The sequence below is a fragment of the Xenopus tropicalis genome, chromosome 7 (assembly GCF_000004195.4).
Source record: "Xenopus tropicalis strain Nigerian chromosome 7, UCB_Xtro_10.0, whole genome shotgun sequence".
In the NCBI taxonomy this organism is placed as follows: Eukaryota; Metazoa; Chordata; class Amphibia; order Anura; family Pipidae; genus Xenopus; species Xenopus tropicalis.
Window position 1 is genome coordinate 15653432 of NC_030683.2, and position 25738 is coordinate 15679169.

At 44.7% G+C, this 25738-nt stretch overlaps 1 protein-coding gene across 1 annotated transcript; it reads left to right on the forward strand.

The window, feature by feature from the left end:
* The first annotated feature begins 1923 nt into the window (after window positions 1-1923).
* ube2d1 (ubiquitin conjugating enzyme E2 D1) lies at window positions 1924-19095 on the forward strand. The gene is given in 7 exon segments (NM_001079423.1): window positions 1924-2057; window positions 12759-12822; window positions 12903-12934; window positions 13413-13490; window positions 14259-14364; window positions 14866-14959; window positions 18058-19095. Coding segments are annotated over 7 exon segments (444 nt in total). The 5' UTR covers window positions 1924-2033; the 3' UTR covers window positions 18104-19095.
* The last annotated feature ends 6643 nt before the right edge of the window (window positions 19096-25738 follow it).

The window sequence follows — 25738 nt, forward strand, 5'->3', positions numbered from 1 at the left end:
TGGCACTGGGGCTTACAGAGAGGCACTGCGAGCCACAAACACTTTCCCAATTTGCCCCTAATTGTAGGGGTGGAGTTCATTCCAAAACTGGTATTTAGACAGCAGAATTATGTTTATGGTGGTGCTGCTCCAAGAGACTGCCCTGGCTCCTAAAGTGCAGTAGTCCTGTCTAGGAAGATTAGGGAAAGCAGAATTATATGGCAAAATAGTAGAGTATCTTTCGTTGCTCAGGTGGTGTTGGGAGTTGTAGTTCGACCTGAAGCAGGATTTTACATTCGCAATCCCTTTAGGCATTTCTTTATCTAGTTGCCCGCACATATTGGGGTGGGGGATAACATGACCGGCAGAGTGAATAGAGCAGTAAGCAGGTCTGGACTGGGATTCAAACAGCTCCCCAACCAGCCCAATAAATAGTGACTGTCTATGGCATCTTACAGCCCCTCTGGCATTTGCCTCAATCCACAGATTGCCAGTCCAGGCCTGGCAGTAAGGTTAGGACTGCAGGTACTTACTGCCATAGCAATACCTTCAGGTAGGCAGTTCCTGCCCCCATGCATTGCTATGTATTCCTTCACCTGGCAGCAGAGGAACTGATTTCCCTTTAAACTGTGGGTCTACTGGAAAGGAAACCAATAATACACACAGAAAATAAATTCTCAGGATCAATTTATGTTCACTAAGTTCTGCCCAAACCTTCTCAAATCTTCATATCAGCCCCATTTGGCCCAGTGCAGGGGTGGCCAAAAAGGGCAAACGTCTGCCCCACCAACTATGTTAAATGCTCCGGTATCAACTCCCCCTTTGCCCAGTATCTGGCTTGAGAAATTGGAGCAGCTCACTGGGCTTGGGTGCCGCCATGTTAGGTCACATGACATCCTGTGTCCTGGCTCCCCCAGGAAACCTTTGTGTGTTGGGGTGGGGGTATTTTCCTTTTAATGCTATGGCAAGTTTTAGGCAAACAAGGTCTCTTTAATGCATGAACAAGGCATACAAGAGTAAAACGTTATTGTCATTGCTTTTTATTGCTTGTCTTTCTATTCAGCTCCTCTTATTCTTCCAGTTTCTCATTCAACCCACTTCCAGGTTGCTAGGATGAACTGTTCCCTAGCAACCAGTCAGCTGCTGGAATCCCAGACTGAAGCGTTAAGTAAAAGCCCATTATAGCAGGAGAACTGGGCAACCTCACATCCTATACAAAGACAAGAAGTGAAAGTCGCATTTTAAAGGCCTCCCTCCCTAACAGGTCGGTGGGCAGGGTTGCCAGATTTATATTTACAAACCAGCCAAAGTCAGTCCTAAAATAGCCCAAAACTAGCCAAAAGCATTTTGAAAGTAGCCCAATAATAGCCCAATATGCGCAATGAAAAAAATGTTACTGGGATGACTGAGGTTTCCCTGCCCTCTGTGCCCAGTCCCTACAGCTTATAGTTGTTTTGCTGCTTCAGGTTCAGCAAAGAGGAATAGAAAGGGGAGCTTCTGTCTATGATTGCATGCTGGGTATTGTAGTTTTATCTTAATCTTAGCTAGAGGCTAAATGTAAGCTACAAACTACATTACCCAGCATGCACTGGGATAGGCGTGTCAGAAGAAAAAACCTTCGGCTAATTTCAAAACTACAAACCAAGGCTCCAAACAAAAACTAGCCCAAATTTGTACCTTAGTGGGTTTGTACTTTGGAAATCCGCCTGGGCTTTAAATTAGTAGCCCAATTTGGCGGAAAACCCGCCAACCTGGCAACCCTGGCAATGACGGAATGTTACGCTAGACGGACACTAGAGACTACACTTCCCGACATGCTCTGCTTCCTAACGCCCCGCCCCCTCCCATTAAAGCGGAAGCTGAAGCAGCCGTGGCTCCGCCCCTCGTGTTCGGTCCCGCCCAGAGTGAGTCAGGCTGGGTATCCGTTTCCTGTTCGCTCTCTAGCTGCCGCAGTGACTCGGCGAGAAGCCGCACGTACAGACGCATTCCCGCACAGCCTCGGCTCCGGCCCTCTACCCTCTCCTCATCCCCGACCCTCGGAGCCCTGCCGCCCCATGGCGCTGAAGAGAATACAGAAGGTAAGCGCGTCGGACAATGAGGCCGCCATCCAAGCATCTTCCCCCTCCCTCAGTTCTGACATGTCTGTTGGCTGGGGCCGAGGCATCGTAGTGTGATCCCGACATGGCTCTGTTCTATTGTGGGTAACACTACTACTCCCCAATCCCTTGGCAGCTGTGGCCCAACATATAGGGAATGGGTGCTGTGAGGGCCCAGCCTGTCACTCAGTGTGAGCCTAGTGTGGCCCTAAAGCTTCCCTTGTACAGACCTGCCAGTGCTGCCCCCACCCACACGGTTATGGAGGGTTCCCCTTCCCAGCCACTTACACTTTATATCAGGGCTAATCCATATCAGTCCCCGACTGTCAAAGGTGCAGGGAGTTGTTCTGCATCTGATGGGAGGCCCATCTGCTCAATCCCTCCCCCTGCACTGGCCACTGCTAATTTCACTGGCCACTTACTGTCAGCTCCTTGGCTTCAGCCCTGTGTCTCATTAAAGAAGCAAATTGCCTCTGTACCCCCTGATACCCCTAGCACACTGCCCTCATGTACCCCCTGATACCCCTAGCACACTGCCCTCATGTACCCCCCTGATACCCTAACTCACTGCCCTCATGTACCCCCTGATACCCCTAGCACACTGCCCTCATGTACCCCCCTGATACCCTAACTCACTGCCCTCATGTACCCCCTGATACCCCTAGCACACTGCCCTCATGTACCCCCTGATACCCCTAACTCACTGCCCTCATGTACCCCCTGATACCCCTAGCACACTTGCCCTCATGTACCCCCTGATACCCCTAGGCTCACTTGCCCTCATGTACCCCCTGATACCCCTAGCTCACTGCCCTCATGTACCCCTGATACCCCTAGCACACTGCCCTCATGTACCCTGATACCCTGACCCACTGCCCTCATGTACCCCCTGATACCCTGACTCACTGCCCTCATGTACCCCCTGATACCCCTAGCACACTGCCCTCATGTACCCTCCCTGATACCCTAGCTCACTGCCCTCATGTTCCCCCTGATACCCCTAGCACACTGCCCTCATGTACCCCCTGATACCCCTAGCACACTGCCCTCATGTACCCCCCTGATACCCCTAGCACACTGCCCTCATGTACCCCCTGATACCCCTAGCACACTGCCCTCATGTACCCCCTGATTACCCTAGCACACTGCCCTCATGTACCCCCCTGATACCCCTAGCACACTGCCCTCATGTACCCCCTGATACCCCTAGCACACTGCCCTCATGTACCCCCGGATTACCCCTACACACTGCCCTCATGTACCCCCCAGATACCCTGACACACTGCCCTCATGTACCCCCCGATACCCTGACTCACTGCCCTCATGTACCCCCCGATACCCTAACTCAGCTGCCCTCATGTACCCCCCGGATACCCCAACTCAGTGCCCTCATGTACCCCCGATCCAACTCACTGCCCTCTGTACCCCCTGATACCCTAACACACTGCCCTCATGTACCCCCCTGATACCCCTGACACACTGCCCTCTATGTTACCCCCCAGATACCCTGACACACTGCCCTCATGTACCCCCCAGATACCCTGACTCAACTGCCCTCATGTACCCCCCAGATACCCTGACTCACTGCCCTCATGTACCCCCCAGATACCCTGACTCACTGCCCTCATGTACCCCCAGATACCCTGACTCACTGCCCTCATGTACCCCCCAGATACCCTGACTCACTGCCCTCATGTACCCCCCAGATACCCTGACTCACTGCCCTCATGTACCCCCCGATACCCTGACTCACTGCCCTCATGTACCCCCCAGATACCCTGACTCACTGGCCCTCATGTACCCCCCAGATACCCTGACTCACTGCCCTCATGTACCCCCCAGATACCCTGACTCACTGCCCTTCATGTACCCCCCAGATACCCTGACTCACTGCCCTCATGTACCCCCCAGATACCCTGACTCACTGCCCTCATGTACCCCCCAGATACCCTGACTCACTGCCCTCATGTACCCCCCAGATACCCTGACTCACTGCCCTCATGTACCCCCCAGATACCCTGACTCACTGCCCTCATGTACCCCCCAGATACCCTGACTCACTGCCCTCATGTACCCCCCAGATACCCTGACTCACTGCCCTCATGTACCCCCCAGATACCCTGACTCACTGCCCTCATGTACCCCCCAGATACCCTGACTCACTTGCCCTCATGTACCCCCCAGATACCCTGACTCACTGCCCTCATGTACCCCCCAGATACCCTGACTCACTGCCCTCATGTACCCCCCAGATACCCTGACTCACTGCCCTCATGTACCCCCCAGATACCCTGACTCACTGCCCTCATGTACCCCCCAGATACCCTGACTCACTGCCCTCATGTACCCCCCAGATACCCTGACTCACTGCCCTCATGTACCCCCCAGATACCCTGACTCACTGCCCTCATGTACCCCCCAGATACCCTGACTCACTGCCCTCATGTACCCCCCAGATACCCTGACTCACTGCCCTCATGCTACCCCCCAGATACCCTGACTCACTGCCCTCATGTACCCCCCAGATACCCTGACTCACTGCCCTCATGTACCCCCCAGATACCCTGACTCACTGCCCTCATGTACCCCCCAGATACCCTGACTCACTGCCCTCATGTACCCCCCCAGATACCCTGACTCCACTGCCCTCATGTACCCCCAGATACCCTGACTCACTGCCCTCATGCTACCCCCCAGATTACGCCTGACTCACTGCCCTCATGTACCCCCCAGATACCCTGACTCACTGCCCTCATGTACCCCCCAGATACCCTGACTCACTCCCTCATGTACCCCCCTGATACCCTGACTCACTGCCCTCATGTACCCCCCTGATACCCTAAAGGTGGCCATACATGTTGGCGAGGTTGTCAAGCGAACAGATCTTCTCCAGATATCCCCACCTACGGGTGGGCAGTATTGGGTGAATTTAGGCTAATCCGGTCGTTTGGCCCTCGGGCCCAACAGTCGAATTAGAACACCAGTAATAGGCGCAGTCAGTTCGGGGACCGCATCAACGAGCCGATGCGGTCCCCGATCTGACTAAATTTTTTAACCTGCCTGATCGATATCTGCCCAATTTCAGGCCAGTTGTCGGTCGGGCAGCCTCGTTGTTTGTGTTCCTACACAGGCCGACAAGCTGCCGAATCTGTCCAAGGGACCGATATCGGCAGCTATAATCGGCCCGTGTATGGCCACCATAACACGCTGCCCTCATGTACCCCCCCGATACCCTAACACGCTGCCCCCATGTACCCCCTGATACCCTAATACAATGTGCTTCCATATACTTGAACACCTTGCCCTCACACATCCTGGGGACTTACACTTACTTAAAGGGGAAGTTTACCTTTAATTAGACATTCCATTTGTTAAAAATGGGGCGATTCTAAGCAACTCTACAACTGTTCCTCGTCGCACAGCAAATGTAAATAATAACAAATTCTCTCTCTAAACACAAAATCACGTGATTTAATTCTGTTCTACAGGCACAAACATGACTGATTTCAAAGAAATTCATTTTTCCACTCTTTTCAGCATTACTAAACACAAAACAATTTTTTTTTTTTGGGAGGGGGTGCAAAGGTTACATTCTGTTATGGGCAAATGTTTAAATGGTTTTACTTCCGTATTGACTTTCTCTACTGTAATGTAAGTGCCTAGCCCTCAAGTAAAGGGATTCTTGGTGACACACCACCAAGTATATATTTCTTTGTATTTGGCCTCCAGCCTTTTATTCATTTTTGGTGTTTAAACTTTATCTGGTAGCTAGGATACCACTTAACCTAGCAACCAAGAGAAAGATAAGTTATCTTATGATTTCTCTGTAATCACGTAGCAGTACCTTGTACTTGATGGTAACTAAAGGTGGCCATACACAAGGCAATTTCGCTCGTTGTGCGATGAACGATTACATCGACAAACGATCGTATGGCGATCGAGTTCCCATACGATATGCCATCCACGGGCAACGATAATTCGGGAAAGATTTCGTCGCATCATTATCGTAAAATACCTACGATCGTACATCTACGTACGATCGAATGTCGTTGACTTCCGCTGCTGGCAATCGTGACATGCGCAGAGAACAATCGTTGAAAGACAAATGTCTGACACTCACACCAACTGGCAGATTTTATCGTTAAACGACCAAAATTTTTAAACCTGGCCGATCGATTTTGGGGACGATAATGTCGGCTCGTTTAGTGGGCCGACGATCGTTCGTACACCACCAACTATACGATAACTTAACGATAGCATCGGATCGTTCGGGAATCGGTCGTTTGTAAGTAAAAAATCGGTCCGTGTATGGCCACCTTAAGTGTCACAGATCCCATTGTTTTATGGGGTTTTTTTTTTGGTAGACTTAAGGTGGCCATACACGCTAAGATCCACTCACTTGGAGAGTTGGAGAGGTCGCCAAGCGAGCGTATCTTCTCCCGATATCCCCACCTATGGGTGGGCAATATCGGGCTAATTCGATCGGTTCGGTCGAATTAGAATGACTGGTATAGACATCCATCTGTTCAGGGACCACATCAACGAGCCGATGCAGTCCCTGATCCGACTAATTTTCAAACCTGCCTGATCGAGATCTGCCCGATTTCAGGCCAGATATCGGTTGGGCAGGCCCGTCGGTAGTGCCACGGGCCAATAAGCTGCCGAATCGGTCTAAGGGACCAATATCGGCAGCTAGAATCAGCCCATGTATGGCCACATTTAAGGAATGGTGATTCCTCATAAAGAAAACCGCTGGTCCCAAGCATTCTGGATAATAGATCCTATACTTGCATTGGAACGTTCGTATGTGGAGATCACTTTAAAGCATCTCCACTGGCACAACTCACCCAGCCATGTATGTTTGTTTGGGATTTGTGACTGTCAGATTGCATTGTGTAACTGCCATAGGCCTGCATGCCAGCACTACGACCTGACTGCTGACAGATTGAAATTGCAGATATTGTCATTGTAAAACCTGACTAACTAGATCTGGTTTGGTATAGAAAGTATCACTGCTTTCCCTGTGCTGACATCCAGATAGATATGTGTGTATATATATATATAATGATGTTTAGGTATGTACGCCTGTAACCCCTGTGCTGCTGCATTGGGCAAGGTAGTCAAAGGAAGTCAGAAGAAGTCATCATTCTGTACCGTTTAGCCAATATGGACCTTGCTTCTTCAGTCAGCAGTGTTTCCTTTAGTTCCTATAGCAGGACTATGAATGTGGCCATACACGGTAAGATTCTCTCATTTGGAGAGGTCGTCAAAGGAGCCAATCTTTCCCCCTGTGTGCCCACCTTGGGCAGGTCATATTGCGCTAATGGGATCACATTGCAGTAAAGGGGATACGGAAACATGACGCCAGTGTTTGTGGGTTTTTGTTTTTTATAGCAGAAACGCCAATACGTCAAGGAAACACCATACCGTTGAACTCTTCAATATGCCGGGCAAACTCTCACGAGAGGGATTGTGCATATACGTATTTGCGTCGTGGTATGCTAGTGACATTTTGACGATTAGTCCGGCTACATTTTGCATTTAAATTTTATTTTCACTTTTTTTTTTTTTTTTTGCAAAAGTTTACTAAAATTCTTCCGAGATGTCTGTCTTCAAGAGTTTTTTTTTCTGATACAGAAAGTGTAGAGAGCACATGGCACTATGAAGGAAAGGGACTGGCATTGTAGAAATGACGCGCACAGACCTATTGCGTCATTACGTCTGTGGAAATTACAACACACATTTGCATCATTACAAACGTGCAATAGTGTAAATGAGAAAAATCTGAATTCATATTGGGAAAAGAAGACAACAGGCTGAGGAACACATATAATTAGCCATGTGTGGTTTTATTAGCGTATTTACACTCAAATCTGCGTTTTTAAAAGTGCAACATAAATTGAGCAAACATTAATTAAACCCAATAGGGCTGTTCTGCCCCCAATAAGGGGTAATTATATCTTAGTTGGGATCAAGTACAGGTACTGTTTTATTATTACAGAGAAAAGGGAATCATTTAACCATTAAATAAACCCAATAGGGCTGTTCTGCCCCCAATAAGGGGTAATTATATCTTAGTTGGGATCAAGTACAGGTACTGTTTTATTATTACAGAGAAAAGGGAATCATTTAACCATTAATAAACCCAATAGGGCTGTTCTGCCCCCAATAAGGGGTAATTATATCTTAGTTGGGATCAAGTACAGGTACTGTTTTATTATTACAGAGAAAAGGGAATCATTTAACCATGAAATAAACCCAATAGGGCTGTTCTGCCCCAATAAGGGGTAATTATATCTTAGTTGGGATCAAGTACAGGTACTGTTTTATTACAGAGAAAAGGGAATCATTTAACCATTAAATAAACCCAATAGGGCTGTTCTGCCCCAATAAGGGGTAATTATATCTTAGTTGGGATCAAGTACAGGTACTGTTTTATTATTACAGAGAAAAGGGAATCATTTAACCATGAAATAAACCCAATAGGGCTGTTCTGCCCCAATAAGGGGTAATTATATCTTAGTTGGGATCAAGTACAGGTACTGTTTTATTATTACAGAGAAATGGGAATCATTTAACCATTGAAATAAACCCAATAGGGCTGTTCTGCCCCCAATAAGGGGTAATTATATCTTAGTTGGGATCAAGTACAGGTACTGTTTTATTATTACAGAGAAAAGGGAATCATTTTTTAAATTTTAATTACTAGATTAAAATGGAGTCTAAAAGAGATGGCCTTCCCGTAATTCTCCTTTAACAGGAGTGACTGAGATAAGAAAGCTTAGCAGGACAAAGGAAACTACTCCATACTGGGTTTTATTAAAGAATTAAGTTCTCGCTGTCCCATGAGAAACTTCTGCAGCTCAGGCTTATTTATAAGTAAGGGCACTTTGTCTTTATTGCACCTTTTTCCTCTCAGCCCCCACAGCTTGCAGACTGTGCAGAATTTTAAAGTAGAGATAAAGCGTATGCTATTAAGTCAAAGCCTTGGAGGAAATGAAAGACTGTGCAGTTAGAGTCAGTAGATAACCTTGGGTGCTGCTGTAAGCGATACCCGCACAGACTGTGCCAAAGCAGGTTTTTAGCATCAAACTGTCAGCCAGGGCCTCTCACTCCCTACTGATGGGCCGGACTCCATAATCAGGGACTATTAGAATGAATGAACTTTGCCCTATCTCCTTGTCTCATTGGGCTAATCTAACCAATAATTATATAGCAGGAATTGGCATAGTATCTGGCAATGGGTGGCTTTGTACCTTTAGCCTTAAAGGAACAGTAGCACTATTAAATATAATGTTGTGTTTCCCTGCACTGGTACAACTGGGGTGTTGGCGGGGGCAGCCATTCAAGCTGGAAAAAGGAAAAAAGGCAAAGGTTACATAGCCGATACCAGATAAGCTCTAGAGTGTGTAGACTATAATTCAATTGTAAACAACCGCAAAAGATCACTCCCCCATTATCAATATGTAGAAATAGGACATTAAGACATTTCTGTGCATTCAGCTACTAAGAAATGCCCCCCCCCCCCAGACCCAAAAGAGGGATTGTTTGTCCGTACATTGCAATATACTTCAAGCTGGCCAACTACGTCAAAGTCATCCCTTCTGGCCAGTCCTACACTGACCTATATAAGTAATTTAAGATTAGTACTGAGCAAAGGGACTAAGTTTTACCTGCAACATACTTGCTTATAAGCTTAATAAGGTATAATTCAATTGTATCTGTTATCTGCTAAGTAACCTTACCTGTGCCTTCTCTTCTTTGAATGGCTGCCCCCGGGGCTACACTACAGCTATGTTTATATAAACTATAGTAGGGTTACAGAAGCAAACACCCCAGTGCCAGGGTAACAGTATATTATATTGTAATTACTTTTATACACTTTCATTTTTTGGTGTTACTGTTCCTTTAAGCTGCCTATGCACTGGGCAGATTCCCAGCATTCAGCAGCCCCAACTGCCTGTGCACGAACCCCTGACTATAACCATCCCAAAATAAACTCTACTTGGCCAGTTGCAGTGTCTTTATGCACCAGTGTGTGTAATATACAGAGCTGCAGAGTATTTTAGATTTGCTGATGTTCCTCTCCCCATCCGTTCAGCCGCCGCCGCACTGAATATATTTTCACTCTTCCCATGGTAGCTACGAGGTGTGAACTCGCTAATAGGCTTTTTCTCGCCTCATTGTGTAGATGTGAGGAAGTGACAACCATGTCGGGTTCTCTCGTCGAATCCTAGGGATGCAGAACTTGAGACTCGGGAACGTAGATATGCTTTAAAATAATAATGCCAGGCTGTCAGAAAATGTAAAGTATAACTAGTGTATGGAAATATTGTTTATATATGTGCAGGTATGGGACCCGTTATCCAGAATGCTCGGCACCTGGGGTTTCCTGATAAAGGAATACTGTCCTTAAAGGGATACTGCCATGATGTTTATGGGGTACTTTTTATTTCTAAATGACACTGTTTACATAGCAAATAATTCCCTCTGCCATTTAAACTTTTATTCTTGAACCAACAAATGTATTTGTAGCTGTAATATTGGTGTGTAGGCGCCATCTCAGTGCATTGTGCCTGAGTCTGAGCTTTCAGCCAGTGCTACACATTAGAACTGCTTTCAGCTAACCTATTGTTTCTCCTACTCCCATGTAACTGGAGGAGTCCCAAGCCGGACTTGGATTTCTTACTATTGAGTGCTATTCTGATACCTACTGGGAGCTGCTATCTTGCTCCCTTCCCATTGTTCTGCTGATCGGCTGCTGGGGGGGAGGGGGGGATATCACTCCAACTTGCAGCGCAGCAGTAAAGTGTGACTGAAGTTTATCAGAGCACAGGTCACATGGCTGTGGCACCCTGGGAAATGAAGAATATGGCTAGCCCCAGGGGAAATTTTAAAATTACATTTTGAAATTTGAAAAACAGATTACAATGCAGGATTCTGCTGGAGAAGCTCTATTAACTGATGGGGTTTGGGAAAAAAAACATTTTCTCATGACAGTATTCCTTTAATTTGGATCTACATAGCTTCAGTTATGTAAATAATCATTTTAACATTGTGGGAGAACTTTCTGGATAACTGGTTTCTGAATAATAGATCCTACTCCTGTAATAGGGGCTAAATTGCACCAGTAGCAATCAGTCAGTAATTAGTTCTTATCACTCTGCTACAAGACAGAACAAGACAGCAGTGATAAGACTGGTTGCTATGGAAACAAGGAAGTATCTTGGCGGGGGTTATTCTAGCCACATTTGTGAATCACTCATGGCACTGTCCTGCAGTGGGCCGCAGGTTCAGGGTTTTCCAAAATTTGCCCCTCGCATTTCAATACTTGTGCTGTTACTGTTGTACAAACGTGAGTATGTGAATAATTATACTCCTGTTGCAGGGCTGTCCTCCGCTTCTATAAACTGATTTATCGGGCAAATTGCATTTTAAGTGCTTAACATGCATCAGCATTCTGTGGGATAATTGCCTGCTCACATAAAGCTATTCACTATTTGGGGCAGAACCTTCCCTCTTCCACCCACTAACAGATTCGTTTTTTTTTTTTTTAAGCCAACAAAGATACATACATAGTAACTGAGGTTAAATAAAGACGTGTACAGAGGCAAAAAATAAAAAAAAATCTGTCTGCAAAATTCCTTCCCAACTCACAAGAAGGCAATGGGGCAAGCCCCTGGGTCAGCTTTGAGTTGTAGTAACCCTGTATTTTCTCACTTGCTAAGATGGAATCCAACCCTTTCTCAATGCTATCCGATGTATCTGCCATTACAGCTGCTCCAGGCACAGAGTTAATCTTTATTCCCCATTTAATATAGGGCATTAACTCATTGCTGCCTGGCATTGCATTACAGCTACGCTCATTTACCCACAGTACCGCCAGGTTCTTACCATCTAGACTTAAGTTGGCCATTAACGGGCAGATTTTAGCTGACGATTTGGTTCCCTTAGACCGATTCAGCAACTTATCTGCCCATGTATGGGCACCCCTGAGATCTGGCCTAAAATTGGGCAGGTTTGATTATCAGCCAGATTGGGGACCGTGTTGGATCATTGATTCGGTCCAAGGAAGCCTGTGCCCGCCAGTTTAATTCTGTCATTTGGCCCTAGGACAGTGATCCCCAACCAGTGGCTCGCGAGCAACATGTTGCTTACCAACTCCTTGGATGTTGCTCCCAGTGGCCTCAAAGCAGGTGCCATTTTTAAATTCCTCAGCCAAACAGAGCCTTCTGTAGGCTGCCAGTGCACATAGAGGCTACCAGATAGCCAAATAAAACTTTTTTCCATGCTTTTGTTGCTCACCAACACATTTTCCATTTGACTGTGGCTCACAGGTGTAAAAGGTTGGGGATCCTGGCCCTAGGATATCACACCACTTTGGGCGGGCATATTGGGAGAAGATCTGCATCTTTATAGTGTATGGCCACCTTTAGCCTTAGTCCCATTTAGGGTATAAATGATGACTACAGAACACCTGTTGCCTTAAAAGTTTCCCCCTGAGTGTGGGCTTTGTTAGCTGGCACCTCTGGTGAGGGAAACAATTTTTGTATGATGGGGCCCTTTACATTTACCCATTACTGTTGTCCTTTTGTGTGACTATATAGAAGTAGTAACCGATCCCTGTTTGACATCACTGCATTTAATTTCATGGGGGTAATTGTATTTTTTAATCTTTTTCAGGAACTGAATGATTTGCAACGTGACCCTCCGGCTCAGTGCTCTGCTGGCCCAGTAGGAGATGACTGTAAGTTAAAGAGAATATAACTGGTTTCTTACAGTCCCTTGTCTCTAAATTGTTCCTTACGCCATGTCCTCTCATTTCAGTGTTCCACTGGCAAGCAACCATAATGGGACCTGTAAGTATCTAACACTCGTGCTACTGTAGGAAGCAGTGGGCAATAATATCTGATTGGTCTACTGCAGGGGTGTCCATTGCACTAAGGCTAATAACACCTTTCCCCAAATTACTACTGACTCTACAATACTCACCCAATACACTTGTCATAGAAATACTCCAATAATTTTGTATTGTATGAATGTAAATGAAGAGAGTCCACTTGTTTTGTGCCATTTATTTATCTTATCTTGTGCCAATATTGTGGGGCGGTGCAAGACCCTGTTGGAAACCATGGGCCAACTTGCCCAGTGCAGTAACCTATACCATCCAATCAGATAATTGGTAACTGTTTATGAATGAGCCCCAGTATATCAGAACCTTGCACAGGGTTGGATTTTGATTGGTGTGCCTCTAGGACAGTGGCCACATTCTACATACACCCCCCAGCTTGGACAGTGGCCGTTATAGAGAATAACTTTGTATATATGTTTTTTCAGACTGACAGCCCATATCAAGGGGGCGTCTTTTTCCTCACAATTCACTTCCCAACAGACTATCCATTCAAACCACCAAAGGTAATTATCCGAAAAGCTGAACTTTATTATTAGTTTATTATCCTTTTATTTGTAGAGCCTTAGCACATTGACTCAGCACTTAACATATCCACTTTCTTTGTTTCACCAACGAATGGCCGAATAGAAAATGAATGTAATTGCTTTTTAGACTCTTTTGCCTTAGCAGCTATTTCAGAACTGCTGCATCACCAGTCCTAGGGTAACTGACTATGCAGGTTGCACTTAACCCTAGCCTTGCTGACCAAGCAGCTCTAGAAAGAGCATTTTTGAGCAGAAAGCCTGTTATCAGCAGTCTACAACTGCTAATGTCTCTAGTCTATTCTAGATATTTTAGGCCAGCATTTTAACCAAGTGGAGGGACACCCAAACCTTAGTTATATTCATTACAAAATAAAGTTATCTAGGCGCTATCAGGGGAGGGAGGTCCGAGGTGGAAGGCCGATGCTTCCTAGTGGAACTCGCTGTGGGACCCAACTGGTTTCTTCCCTGTGTGCCGCTGGCTCAATCTGGGACCCTGGGTATCTGTACTGTCTCTTATTCAAGATAATGGAATGGAAATTGGTTAGCTTAGACGCTTTAGAACATTCTAAATGAAGGTTTTAGTAATACTATGGATTTGTAGACCCTTTGTATCCTAAATAGCGATATATTTAGAGTAGGTCAAGGATTCTACAATGTGTATATGTGTGCCTCTTGTGTATATGTGTTTATTGTACTGCTTTAACTTGTCTGTCTATAATGATCATTTATTTTATTGTGTATGTGCAGGTTGCATTCACAACAAAAATCTATCACCCAAACATAAACAGTAATGGAAGTATTTGTCTCGACATCCTAAGGTCACAGTGGTCCCCAGCGCTGACTGTGTCAAAAGGTACATTGTCCTTATCTCATTAGAATGGTCAGATATGAGGGGAGAAGGGCAGGAACATGTAAGAATGTGTAAATATAATATTGTCATCTACTATTTAGGCTTTACTAGCAGGATATTGTTTCGTTAGCAAAGTGGCAGGTTTCTAGTGGGTGGCGCTGAGTTCAGCCCTCAGAATCCTTAGCCTGCTTCTAAAGCATTACTGCTTTATATAATAAATTATATAATATTTAAAATGCATTCCTGAGCCTAGGCAAGCACTATAACTACTCCCTCTCCTATGGAAATGGCAGTATGCAGAGAGGAAATGTAGATACAGTGTATGCCATGTGTGTGAGCAGTTATAGCAGCAGGTTTAGCTCTGTGTATGGCAATATGATCCAGGGTTCCAATTAGGCCTTATGTCTGTATTACTGCAGCGTGGGAATAATGCTAGGGGGCATGTAATACTTCCATGCTAGTGTGCCCCTGTACTAAATATGCACTCTGTGTTTCTTTCTATAGTTTTGTTGTCAATATGCTCCTTACTTTGTGATCCAAATCCAGATGATCCATTAGTACCAGATATTGCACAAATCTACAAGTCAGACAAGGAAAAGTAAGTATGTTTATGATTTACCCTCTTGGTATAATTTAACCTACTTCGCCCCCCCCCCCAGCAAATAGCAAATGTGTAGATTGGAGCAACTATTAATGGGTCAAAATAGAGGGAAGGCACCCTTATATATACTGTAGAATAGGAATTATATGTCTAAAGGTAGCCATACACGCTAAGATCCGCTCGCTTGGCAACCTCGATATCCCCACCTACGGGTGGGGGATATGGGGCTAATTGCCAAACGATAAAATTAGAACGATGGGTATAGGTGTCTGTCAATTCGGGGACTGCATCAATGGGCTCATACACGGGCCAGTAAGTTGCCCACTCGCTCTAAGGGAGCAATATTGGCAGGTAGAATTGGCCCGTGTATGGCAGCCTTTAGTGACTTCACCCTTTAACTCAAAATATTAAGTAATTTGATATACACTTGATTATAAACACTGGGCACATTTGCACATAGGCAGTATCCCATGGAAACCAATTAGATGACTGCTTTCAATGTTCAACTTAAAGCTGGCTGAAAAAAACTACTTTTAATGATTGGCTGCTCTAGGTTACTGCCCAACAGTCTTCTAAATTCATTATCCTATCTAGCTCACTCAAAAAAAAAAAAAAAATGGCAGGAACCTGTGCTGAATGCTAGTGATTGCCATACATTCCCATACTTATATACAGGGGATGGCATGAGTGTACAAAAACGCCAAGATGCCCAAATACACCTTGGAAGCATAGACTGGGCCAGAAGTATATATATTAAACTAACCAAGCCACCCAACCAGTTGTAAGGGCAGTGGCCACACTGTTCAAGCTTTTTTTAAGCCAAGATCAAGGAACTGCCTTGTAAGTTGAACATGGCACAAAGGAAGCCACTGCTGTAATAAGTCACATTAATTCCATTAGTGGTGTACAAAATAAAACAACATTTTTGGGGGTAAAAAAAATAAATTTTTGGAGCAAACCTAGCTTAGAACATGAGTCTGACTATGGAACATGAGGTGGCAGCAATGACTGTTGGGGATATGGCTCAGCGGGAGTTACTTGCAGTATAAACAGACATACAGGTATGGGACCTGTTATCCAGAATGCTTGGGACCTGGGGTCCAGATAAGGGATCTTTCTGTAATTTGGATCTCCATAACCTAAGTCTGCTAAAAATCATTTAAATATTAAAAAAACCCAATAGGCTTATTCTGCCCCCAATAAGGGGTAATTATCTTAGTTTTTATTAGTTATTATTACAGAGAAAAGGGAATCATTTAACCATTAAATAAACCCAATAGGGCTGTTCTGCCCCAATAAGGGGTAATTATATCTTAGTTGGGATCAAGTACAGGTACTGTTTTCTTATTACAGAGAAAAGGGAATCATTTAACCATTAAATAAACCCAATAGGGCTGTTTTGCCCCCAATAAGGGGTAATTATATCTTAGTTGGGATCAAGTACAGGTACTGTTTTCTTATTACAGAGAAAAGGGAATCATTTAACCATTAAATAAACCCAATAGGGCTGTTTTGCCCCCAATAAGGGGTAATTATATCTTAGTTGGGATCAAGTACAGGTACTGTTTTATTATTACAGAGAAAAGGGAATCATTTAACCATTAAATAAACCCAATAGGGCTGTTCTGCCCCCAATAAGGGGTAATTATATCTTAGTTGGGATCAAGTACAGGTACTGTTTTATTATTACAGAGAAAAGGGAATCATTTAACCATTAAATAAACCCAATAAGACTGTTCTGCCCCAATAAGGGGTAATTATATCTTAGTTGGGATCAATTACATGGAACTGTTTTATTATTACAGAGAAAAGGGAATCATTTAACCATTAAATAAACCCAATAGGGCTGTTCTGCCCCCAATAAGGGGTAATTATATCTTAGTTGGGATCAAGTACAGGTACTGTTTTATTACAGAGAAAAGGGAATCATTTAACCATTAAATAAACCCAATAGGGCTGTTCTGCCCCAATAAGGGGTAATTATATCTTAGTTGGGATCAAGTACAGGTACTGTTTTCTTATTACAGAGAAAAGGGAATCATTTAAACCATTAAATAAACCCAATAGGGCTGTTTTTGCCCCCAATAAGGGGTAATTATATCTTAGTTGGGATCAAGTACAGGTACTGTTTTCTTATTACAGAGAAAAGGGAATCATTTAACCATTAAATAAACCCAATAGGGCTGTTTTGCCCCCAATAAGGGGTAATTATATCTTAGTTGGGATCAAGTACAGGTACTGTTTTATTATTACAGAGAAAAGGGAATCATTTAACCATTAAATAAACCCAATAAGACTGTTCTGCCCCAATAAGGGGTAATTATATCTTAGTTGGGATCAATTACATGGAACTGTTTTATTATTACAGAGAAAAGGGAATCATTTAACCATTAAATAAACCCAATAGGGCTGTTCTGCCCCCAATAAGGGGTAATTATATCTTAGTTGGGATCAAGTACAGGTACTGTTTTATTACAGAGAAAAGGGAATCATTTAACCATTAAATAAACCCAATAGGGCTGTTCTGCCCCAATAAGGGGTAATTATATCTTAGTTGGGATCAAGTACAGGTACTGTTTTATTATTACAGAGAAAAGGGAATTATATTTTAAAAATGTGAATAGTATGACTAAAACGGAGTCAATGGGAGATGGCCTTTCTGTAATTTGGAACTTTCTGGATAATGGGTTTCCGGATAAGGGATCCCATACCTGTACAGCCAAGTCTTTGTGACAAATGTGCTGCTTAGTGAGACTTCCCAAGGCACCCCCCACCAAAACTACCCCAGGGTGACAAAGGAATAGTTAAATAGGCTGATCCAGGACTTAGGGGTAGGAGACGAAAGAGGTGCTTGCCTAGTGGGCCCCCCTCCACCACTGTACCCCATGCCCTTTGTGCCGCTCATGCCTACCCCTAGTTCTGCCCCTGGCCACAGATCATTACTGTTATAAGGCTGCCAAACCTCTGGGGCAGGACAGTTTACTATATATAAAATACAGCATTTCTACCCATTCTTTAGTTGCATTTCCACAAAATAAACCTTTCATGTTCATTTCCCTATTTAATCCTGAATTTCTGTTTTTTTTCCCCCCCAGATACAACAGACTAGCGAGAGAATGGACTCAGAAATATGCAATGTAAATTTGTGAAAAAAAAAAATTTAATTTCGTATAATCCGTTGTACTGTAAATTCTAGGTTTTTGGAAATTAGAAGAGGCCGAGCACAGTTTATTGTTCGAGTCCTTCAGAGGCTACCCACCCCCACCCCCCCTCCCCATTTGATTTTTAGACACTTAAATTGCTACTCGGAAGCAAAAAGCAGCCCCCCCAATCTGAGAAGAGTATTTTGCGTTCACTCCCCGTATACTTTGCAAAAGACATTTCCTGCGGTTTTTAAGATACCTGAATTTTTTTTGCACCAATGCTGATCAAATCCAAAATGGAGGTTTAACCCTGGCAGCGCCAATGACGAATGTGCCAGCAGGGATTAAAGCATCCAACACTCATTAAAGACTAGATTTGTTTTTTTACTTGAGTAATACTGCGTTTTATTTTTTTTTTTTTTTTTTGTAAATCTGTGTTCAGACTCCATTCTGTTAGCTCACTATTTAATTTGTATTTTTTTACTGTATAGACTAAATATATTTTATTTACCTTTGTAAGGAAACTCATTTTTAGATCCCCTCCCCCTTCCTCTTCCCCTCTTAAAGGCACAGTATTCTCAAGACACAACTACTAGTCTTAAAACTTTCATTATTTTTTTTTTTTTTAAGACCCGGCTGTAGATTATCCTTAAATTGACTGCAGATTTCTTAAAAACGTAAATGATCTTTGCACTGTAATTCCGAATACGATCACTAGAGGGAACCAGTTGTTTTTCTTTCTTTTGTGTTGATTCTGTTGCATACTTGACACCAGTTGATTGCAATGTGAACTAATTGCACTGCTATGTAGAAAAAAAAAAAAAACATGTATCCGTTTGTCGCTCTTCACAGTTTGAATTTTTTTTTCTATTTTTTTTTTTTTTTTCATACGGGCAGTATAAAGGAAAAAAAAAAACTCACAAATCTTTTACAACTCTTACTGTAGCTTTTTTTTTTTTTTTCCATACAAATAAAATGCATTTTCTACTATGTCTGTATATATTGGTTTTCTACTTTGGCCATGCTTTTAAAGGGATAGTTCACTTCTAACAAAATCCTATTGGTCTTCATTTTTTATGGTTTTGTTATTTTTTTTAATTATTTAGCCCTGGTTGTTAGGGCCCAGTTTACCCTAGAAACCAGGCAGTGGGGAGAGGGGCTTGAGGGCGAGAGGGGGTATAAATACGAGAGGGACTGAGGAGTAGAGGGGGGGTATGATTAGGAGAGGGGATATGAATAGGAGAGGGACTGAGGAGGAGGGGATATGAATAGGAGAGGGACTGAGGAGGAGGGGGATATGAATAGGAGAGGGACTGAGGAGGAGGGGGGATATGAATAGGAGAGGGACTGAGGAGGAGGGGGGATATGAATAGGAGAGGGACTGAGGAGGAGGGGGATATGAATAGGAGAGGGACTGAGGAGGAGGGGGGTATGAATAGGAGAGGGACTGAGGAGGAGGGGGGATATGAATAGGAGAGGGACTGAGGAGGAGGGGGTATGAATAGGAGAGGACTGAGGAGGAGGGGGATATGAATAGGAGAGGGACTGAGGAGGAGGGGGATATGATAGGAGAGGGACTGAGGAGGAGGGGGTATGAATAGGAGAGGGACTGAGGAGGAGGGGGGATATGAATAGGAGAGGGACTGAGGAGGAGGGGGTATGAATAGGAGAGGGACTGAGGAGGAGGGGGATATGAATAGGAGAGGGACTGAGGAGGAGGGGATATGAATAGGAGAGGGACTGAGGAGGAGGGGGATATGAATAGGAGAGGGACTGAGGAGGAGGGGTATGAATAGAGAGGGACTGAGGAGGGGGGATATGAATAGGAGAGGACTGAGGGCGAGAGGGGCGGGATGAATTAGGGGAGGAACTGAGGAGGAGGGGGGATATGAATAGGAGAGGGACTGAGGAGGAGGGGGGATATGAATAGGAGAGGGACTGAGGAGGAGGGGGGATATGAATAGGAGAGGGACTGAGGAGGAGGGGGATATGAATAGGAGAGGGACTGAGGAGGAGGGGGGATATGTATAGGAGAGGGACTGAGGAGGAGGGGGGATATGAATAGGAGAGGGACTGAGGAGGAGGGGGGATATGTATAGGAGAGGGACTGAGGAGGAGGGGGGATATGAATAGGAGAGGGACTGAGGAGGAGGGGGTATGAATAGGGGAGGGACTGAGGAGGAGGGGGGATATGAATAGGAGAGGGACTGAGGAGGAGGGGGTATGAATAGGGGAGGGACTGAGGAGGAGGGGGGATATGAATAGGAGAGGGACTGAGGAGGAGGGGGGATATGAATAGGAGAGGGACTGAATAGAAAGTGACAATAACAATAAAATTGTAGCCTCACAAAGCAATAACTTTAGGCTGCCGGGGTCAGCGACCCCCTATTTGAAAGCTGGAAAGAGAAAGGCAAATTATTAAACTATCAAAAAAAAAAAAGACAGATTGAAAAGTCGCTAAAGCTGGCCATACCCACTAAGATCCACTCGCTTGGCGAGGTCGCCAAATGGGCAGATCTTTTCTTGATCTCCCCTCCTACGGTTTGGCAATATTGGGCTAATTTGGATTACAATGACGGGTACTGGCGTCCGTCTGTTCAGGGACCGCATCATCGAGCCAATGTGGTCCTCGATCCAACTGATTTTTTTTTTTTTTTAACCTGCCCGATCGAGATCTGGCCGATTGTAGGCCCGCCGTTAGTGCCCATACACATGTATGGCAGCCTTTAGAATTGGACATTTTGTAGCATGTTAGAAGTCAACTTAAAGGTGAGCTTCCCCTTTAACTGGGAACATTTCTGTTTAAATAACTTTGCATTATAAAACCTGGGCCCTTTTGCCCTTTATTTTGGGGTATTGAAAATATTAAAGGAGAAGGAAAGGCTAATAAAGAGTTAATCTCAAGCTGCAGGCATACCTTCAGTTCTCAATAGTGCCGTTAAGTCTCCCCATATTTCTCCCGTTCAGATGATCAGAAGCCAAACAGGTAAAGTAAAAACGCTGAGCTGTGTAAAGAAAGTTCCCATAATGCCTCACTCCTGCACCAAGGCCAGTGTACATGCTCAGACTATAAGAAAGCTTCCTGCTGATTGGCTCAGATACACATTCCTAAGGGGGGGGAGGGAGCAGGAGAGAGCTGCGTGTGTCTGTGGCAGAGGAAAACAGACACAACAAATCTTTTGATAGAGGACTCAGTGCAGTGTTTCTGTGAGTGCTTATGGCTGTATTTACATAGACCTTTCTGATAAAGCTTACTGAGTTTTTACCTTTCCTTCTCCTTTAAAAGCTGAGGTTCATACGTATTTCCCTTGGCTAGTATGAAGGCTTTAGAAAGAGCTCTTGCAGCTTCAGTGTTGTGTAATGTGCCACTGTTGCCAGGCAAAGCCTTACTTATAGCAACCCATAGCCCTCCTTTAGTGCTTTAATGCCTATACAGCAGTGCAGCAGAAGGTTACACTTTGTCCTTAGGGGGGGGACATCTGAAGGTGAATGTGACAACCATGATATATGCATACTGTATGGCCAAAAGTAAGTAGACCCCCCCCCCCATGTAATTATTGCAATTGGATATGTACCCCACACTCATCATTGCCAGCGCAGAACCCCAAAGTCAACCCCAACTGAACCCACATGAGATGAACTGGAACCCTGAGCCAGGCCTAATCCCCAACATCAGTACCCAACCATTTATGGCGGCTGAATGGAAGCAAATCCCAATAACAGTGTTCCAACATCCAGTGAAAAGCCTTCCCAGAAGGGCAGGGGCTATAGCAGCACAGGGAGGGGCAAATTCATATAAACCCCCTTGGTCTGGAAATAAAATGTTGGTTAGCCAGGGAGCTGGATACATTTGTTATGAGGTTATGGCAGCATGACCATATCCTAGCACAGGTATTGCCCTGTTCTAAGCAGAGTAATATTGGGGCATAGTGGTCCTTTGATTAAATAAATAGCCCATATTTCACATCAATAATCTCCCCCCCCCCCAGCAGCCGATCAGCAGAACAATGGGAAGGGAGCAAGATAGCAGCCCCCAGTAGGTATCAGAATAGCACTCAATAGTAAGAAATCCAAGTCCGGCTTGGGACTCCTCCAGTTACATGGGAGTAGGAGAAACAATAGGTTAGCTGAAAGCAGTTCTAATGTGTAGCGCTGGCTGAAAGCTCAGACTCAGGCACAATGCACTGAGATGGCGCCTACACACCAATATTACAGCTACAAATACATTTGTTGGTTCAAGAATAAAAGTTTAAATGGCAGAGGGAATTATTTGCTGTGTCAACAGTGTCATTTATAAATAAAAAGTGCCCCATAAAAATCATGGAAGTATCCGTTTTTTAAAAATGGCAGCCCTGTTCTCTAAAAGCCGTACCCACTGAAAGGCTCCTCCCTTCCCACAGAGAGGGGTAACTGCACACTTGGCACCTAAGACAATGGGAAACTGCCTTTACAACTGAAGAAACAATGGAAAACAACCTGTGCTGGGCCTGACCTGGTACTTTCCTCCAATAGTTCTGATGCAAGACTGCAGCCGGTCCAGTATCCAGGGTGGAACTGGAATTTAAAATAGTCCCTGGCATTCCAAGTACCCAGAGGCCCAAACAGCCCCCCACTAGCCCAATAAATAGTGAGTGTCTATGGCATCTTACAGCAGCCCCTCTAGCATTTGCCCGAACCCACAGATTGCCGGTCCGGCCGGCCAGGTCTATGGGCCTGTTTACAAATTAGGGGCTGGTCTATCAAAAAAGGTATACCTCACAGATGTGCCAGCTCCCCGTGCCATTTGCACTAATGCACCCCCATACCTCACAGATGTGCCAGCTCCCCGTGCCATTTGCACTAATGCACCCCCATACCTCACAGATGTGCCAGCTCCCCGTGCCATTTGCACTAATGCACCCCCATACCTCACATATGTGCCAGCTCCCCGTGCCATTTGCACTAATGCACCCCCATACCATCACAGATGTGCCAGCTCCCCGTGCCATTTGCACTAATGCACCCCATACCATCACAGATGTGCCAGCTCCCCGTGCCATTTGCACTAATGCACCCCCATACCATCACAGATGTGCCAGCTCCCCGTGCCATTTGCACTAATGCACCCCCCATACCATCACAGATGTGCCAGCTCCCCGTGCCATTTGCACTAATGCACCCCCATACCATCACAGATGTGCCAGCTCCCCGTGCCATTTGCACTAATGCACCCCCATACCATCACAGATGTGCCAGCTCCCCGTGCCATTTGCACTAATGCACCCCCATACCATCACAGATGTGCCAGCTCCCCGTGCCATTTGCACTAATGCACCCCCATACCATCACAGATGTGCCAGCTCCCCGTGCCATTTGCACTAATGCACCCCCATACCATCACAGATGTGCCAGCTCCCCGTGCCATTTGCACTAATGCACCCCCATACCTCACAGATGTGCCAGCTCCCCGTGCCATTTCCAGTAATGCACCCCCATACCATCACAGATGTGCCAGCTCCCCGTGCCATTTCCACTAATGCACCCCCATACCATCACAGATGCTGACTTTTGTTGTTAGTACACAATTAAAATCAGATGGTCCTTCTCCTCTTTAGACCTGAGGACATGGCGGCCATGATTTCCAAAAAGAATGTCAAATGTTGATTGGTCAGACCACACAACAGATTTCCACTTCACCTCAGGGAAGGCAGCGGGGTTTCTGGATCAGCTTGTATTTGTGGATGCAATGACCAATTGTGTTCCCAGACATTGTTTTTTTTGGAAGTACAGGTATGAGACCTGTTAACCAGAATGCTCAGGGTGTTTTCCAGATAAGGGATTTTTCTGTAATTTGGATCTCCATACCTTAAACCTACTAAAAAAACATTTAACCATTAAATAAACCCAATAGGATTGTTCTGCCCCCAATAAGGGGTAATTATATCTTAGTTGGGATCAAGTACAGGTACTGTTTTATTATTACAGAGAAAAGGGAATCATTTAACCATGAAATAAACCCAATAGGGCTGTTCTGCCCCCAATAAGGGGTAATTATATCTTAGTTGGGATCAAGTACAGGTACTGTTTTATTATTACAGAGAAAAGGGAATCATTTAACTCTTTTACTGCCAAGCACGTATGGCATACGTGCTGGCAGTAAAAGGGCTTAAACGCCAACGACGTGTCTCATACGTCGTTGGCGTTTAAGCGCTGCCCTCTGCAGCGGCGGCATGTGCCGCCGCTGCAGAGGGCTTCTAACAATGACAGCCCCCCTGGGCAATGTGCCAGGGGGGCTGTCATCAGGGTCCTGCGAACCGATCGCTCGCAGGACCCTCCAGGAAGCAGCAGATGCGATCGCATCGCATCTGCTGCTTCCTGCTTCCTCCCTCTCCCCCAGCGCCGGCCCAAATGACGAAGGAGGCGATCGGTCTTCAGGAACAGGTAAGGACTTTTTTTTTTTATTGCATTTACACACTTTTACACACTTATACACACATTTACATACATTTATACACACTTACATACATTTACACACACTTACAGCACACATTTTAGCATTTTTTTATTTTATTTATTTTTTTTATTTTTTTTCATTTTTCACACTTTTATACACTTATTTACACTCATATACACACTTACACACTATCACACAACTTTTACACATGTACACACATGTATACACAAACACTTTGGTTTTTTTTGTTTTGCTTTTTTTTTTTTTTTTTTTTTCATATTACCACTTTGTTTTTATTTTCTTTTACCTAAAAACTGTTTATTTTGACAGCGTAACTATTGGATCAGATATTCTGGCCACTAATTACACTGTCATGTAACTTATTTTGTTGTTTCACTGATTTGCACAATTTTTGTGGTTTTATCACATTTTATCCCTATATAAGTGTTCCTGATCTGTTTTTAGCGTAGCTTTGCCAGGTGTAACTTTGGTGTACAAAAATAACTTTACCTATTTTGAATTCATCAGAATGTGTACTTTCCAAAAATATATGGTTTTCTGGGGGTCACTGTATAGTTAGGGGGGGTTACTGCACATAATACACTGACAGGGGGCTCTGTGTGCAAAAGCTGAGCTGGCAGGCGAGAAATCCTTGTGCGCTATTTTCATTTAGGGTTCAGTACATACCGCAGACTTTGGTATATCTATGCATATTGGGCATCAAACTGTTCAGTAGGCCTCTGGTGTTCCTATTTGGGGTGACTTGCCTTTGTACGCAAGAAATTGTGTGAGATAAATGCGGCAAATTGCAACATTTTTAGGCGATTTTCTGAAATCTCATAAAAACCGATAACTTTAGGAAAGCTTTGCGGCTTGGTACTTTAGTGTAGAAAGGACTCTTTACCCTTGTTGGATTTGTCAGAATGTGTACTTTCCAAAAATATATGGTTTTGTGGGGGTCTCTGTATAGTTAGGGGAAGTTTTGGCACATAATACACTGACAGGGGGCTCTGTGTGCAAAAGCTGAGCTGGCAGGCGAGAAATCCTTATGCGCTATTTTCATTTAGGGTTCAGTACATACTGCAGACTTTGGTATATCTATGCATATTGGGCATCAAACTGTTCAGTAGGCCTCTGGTGTTCCTATTTGGGGTGACTTGCCTTTGTACGCAAGAAATTGTGTGAGATAAATACGACAAA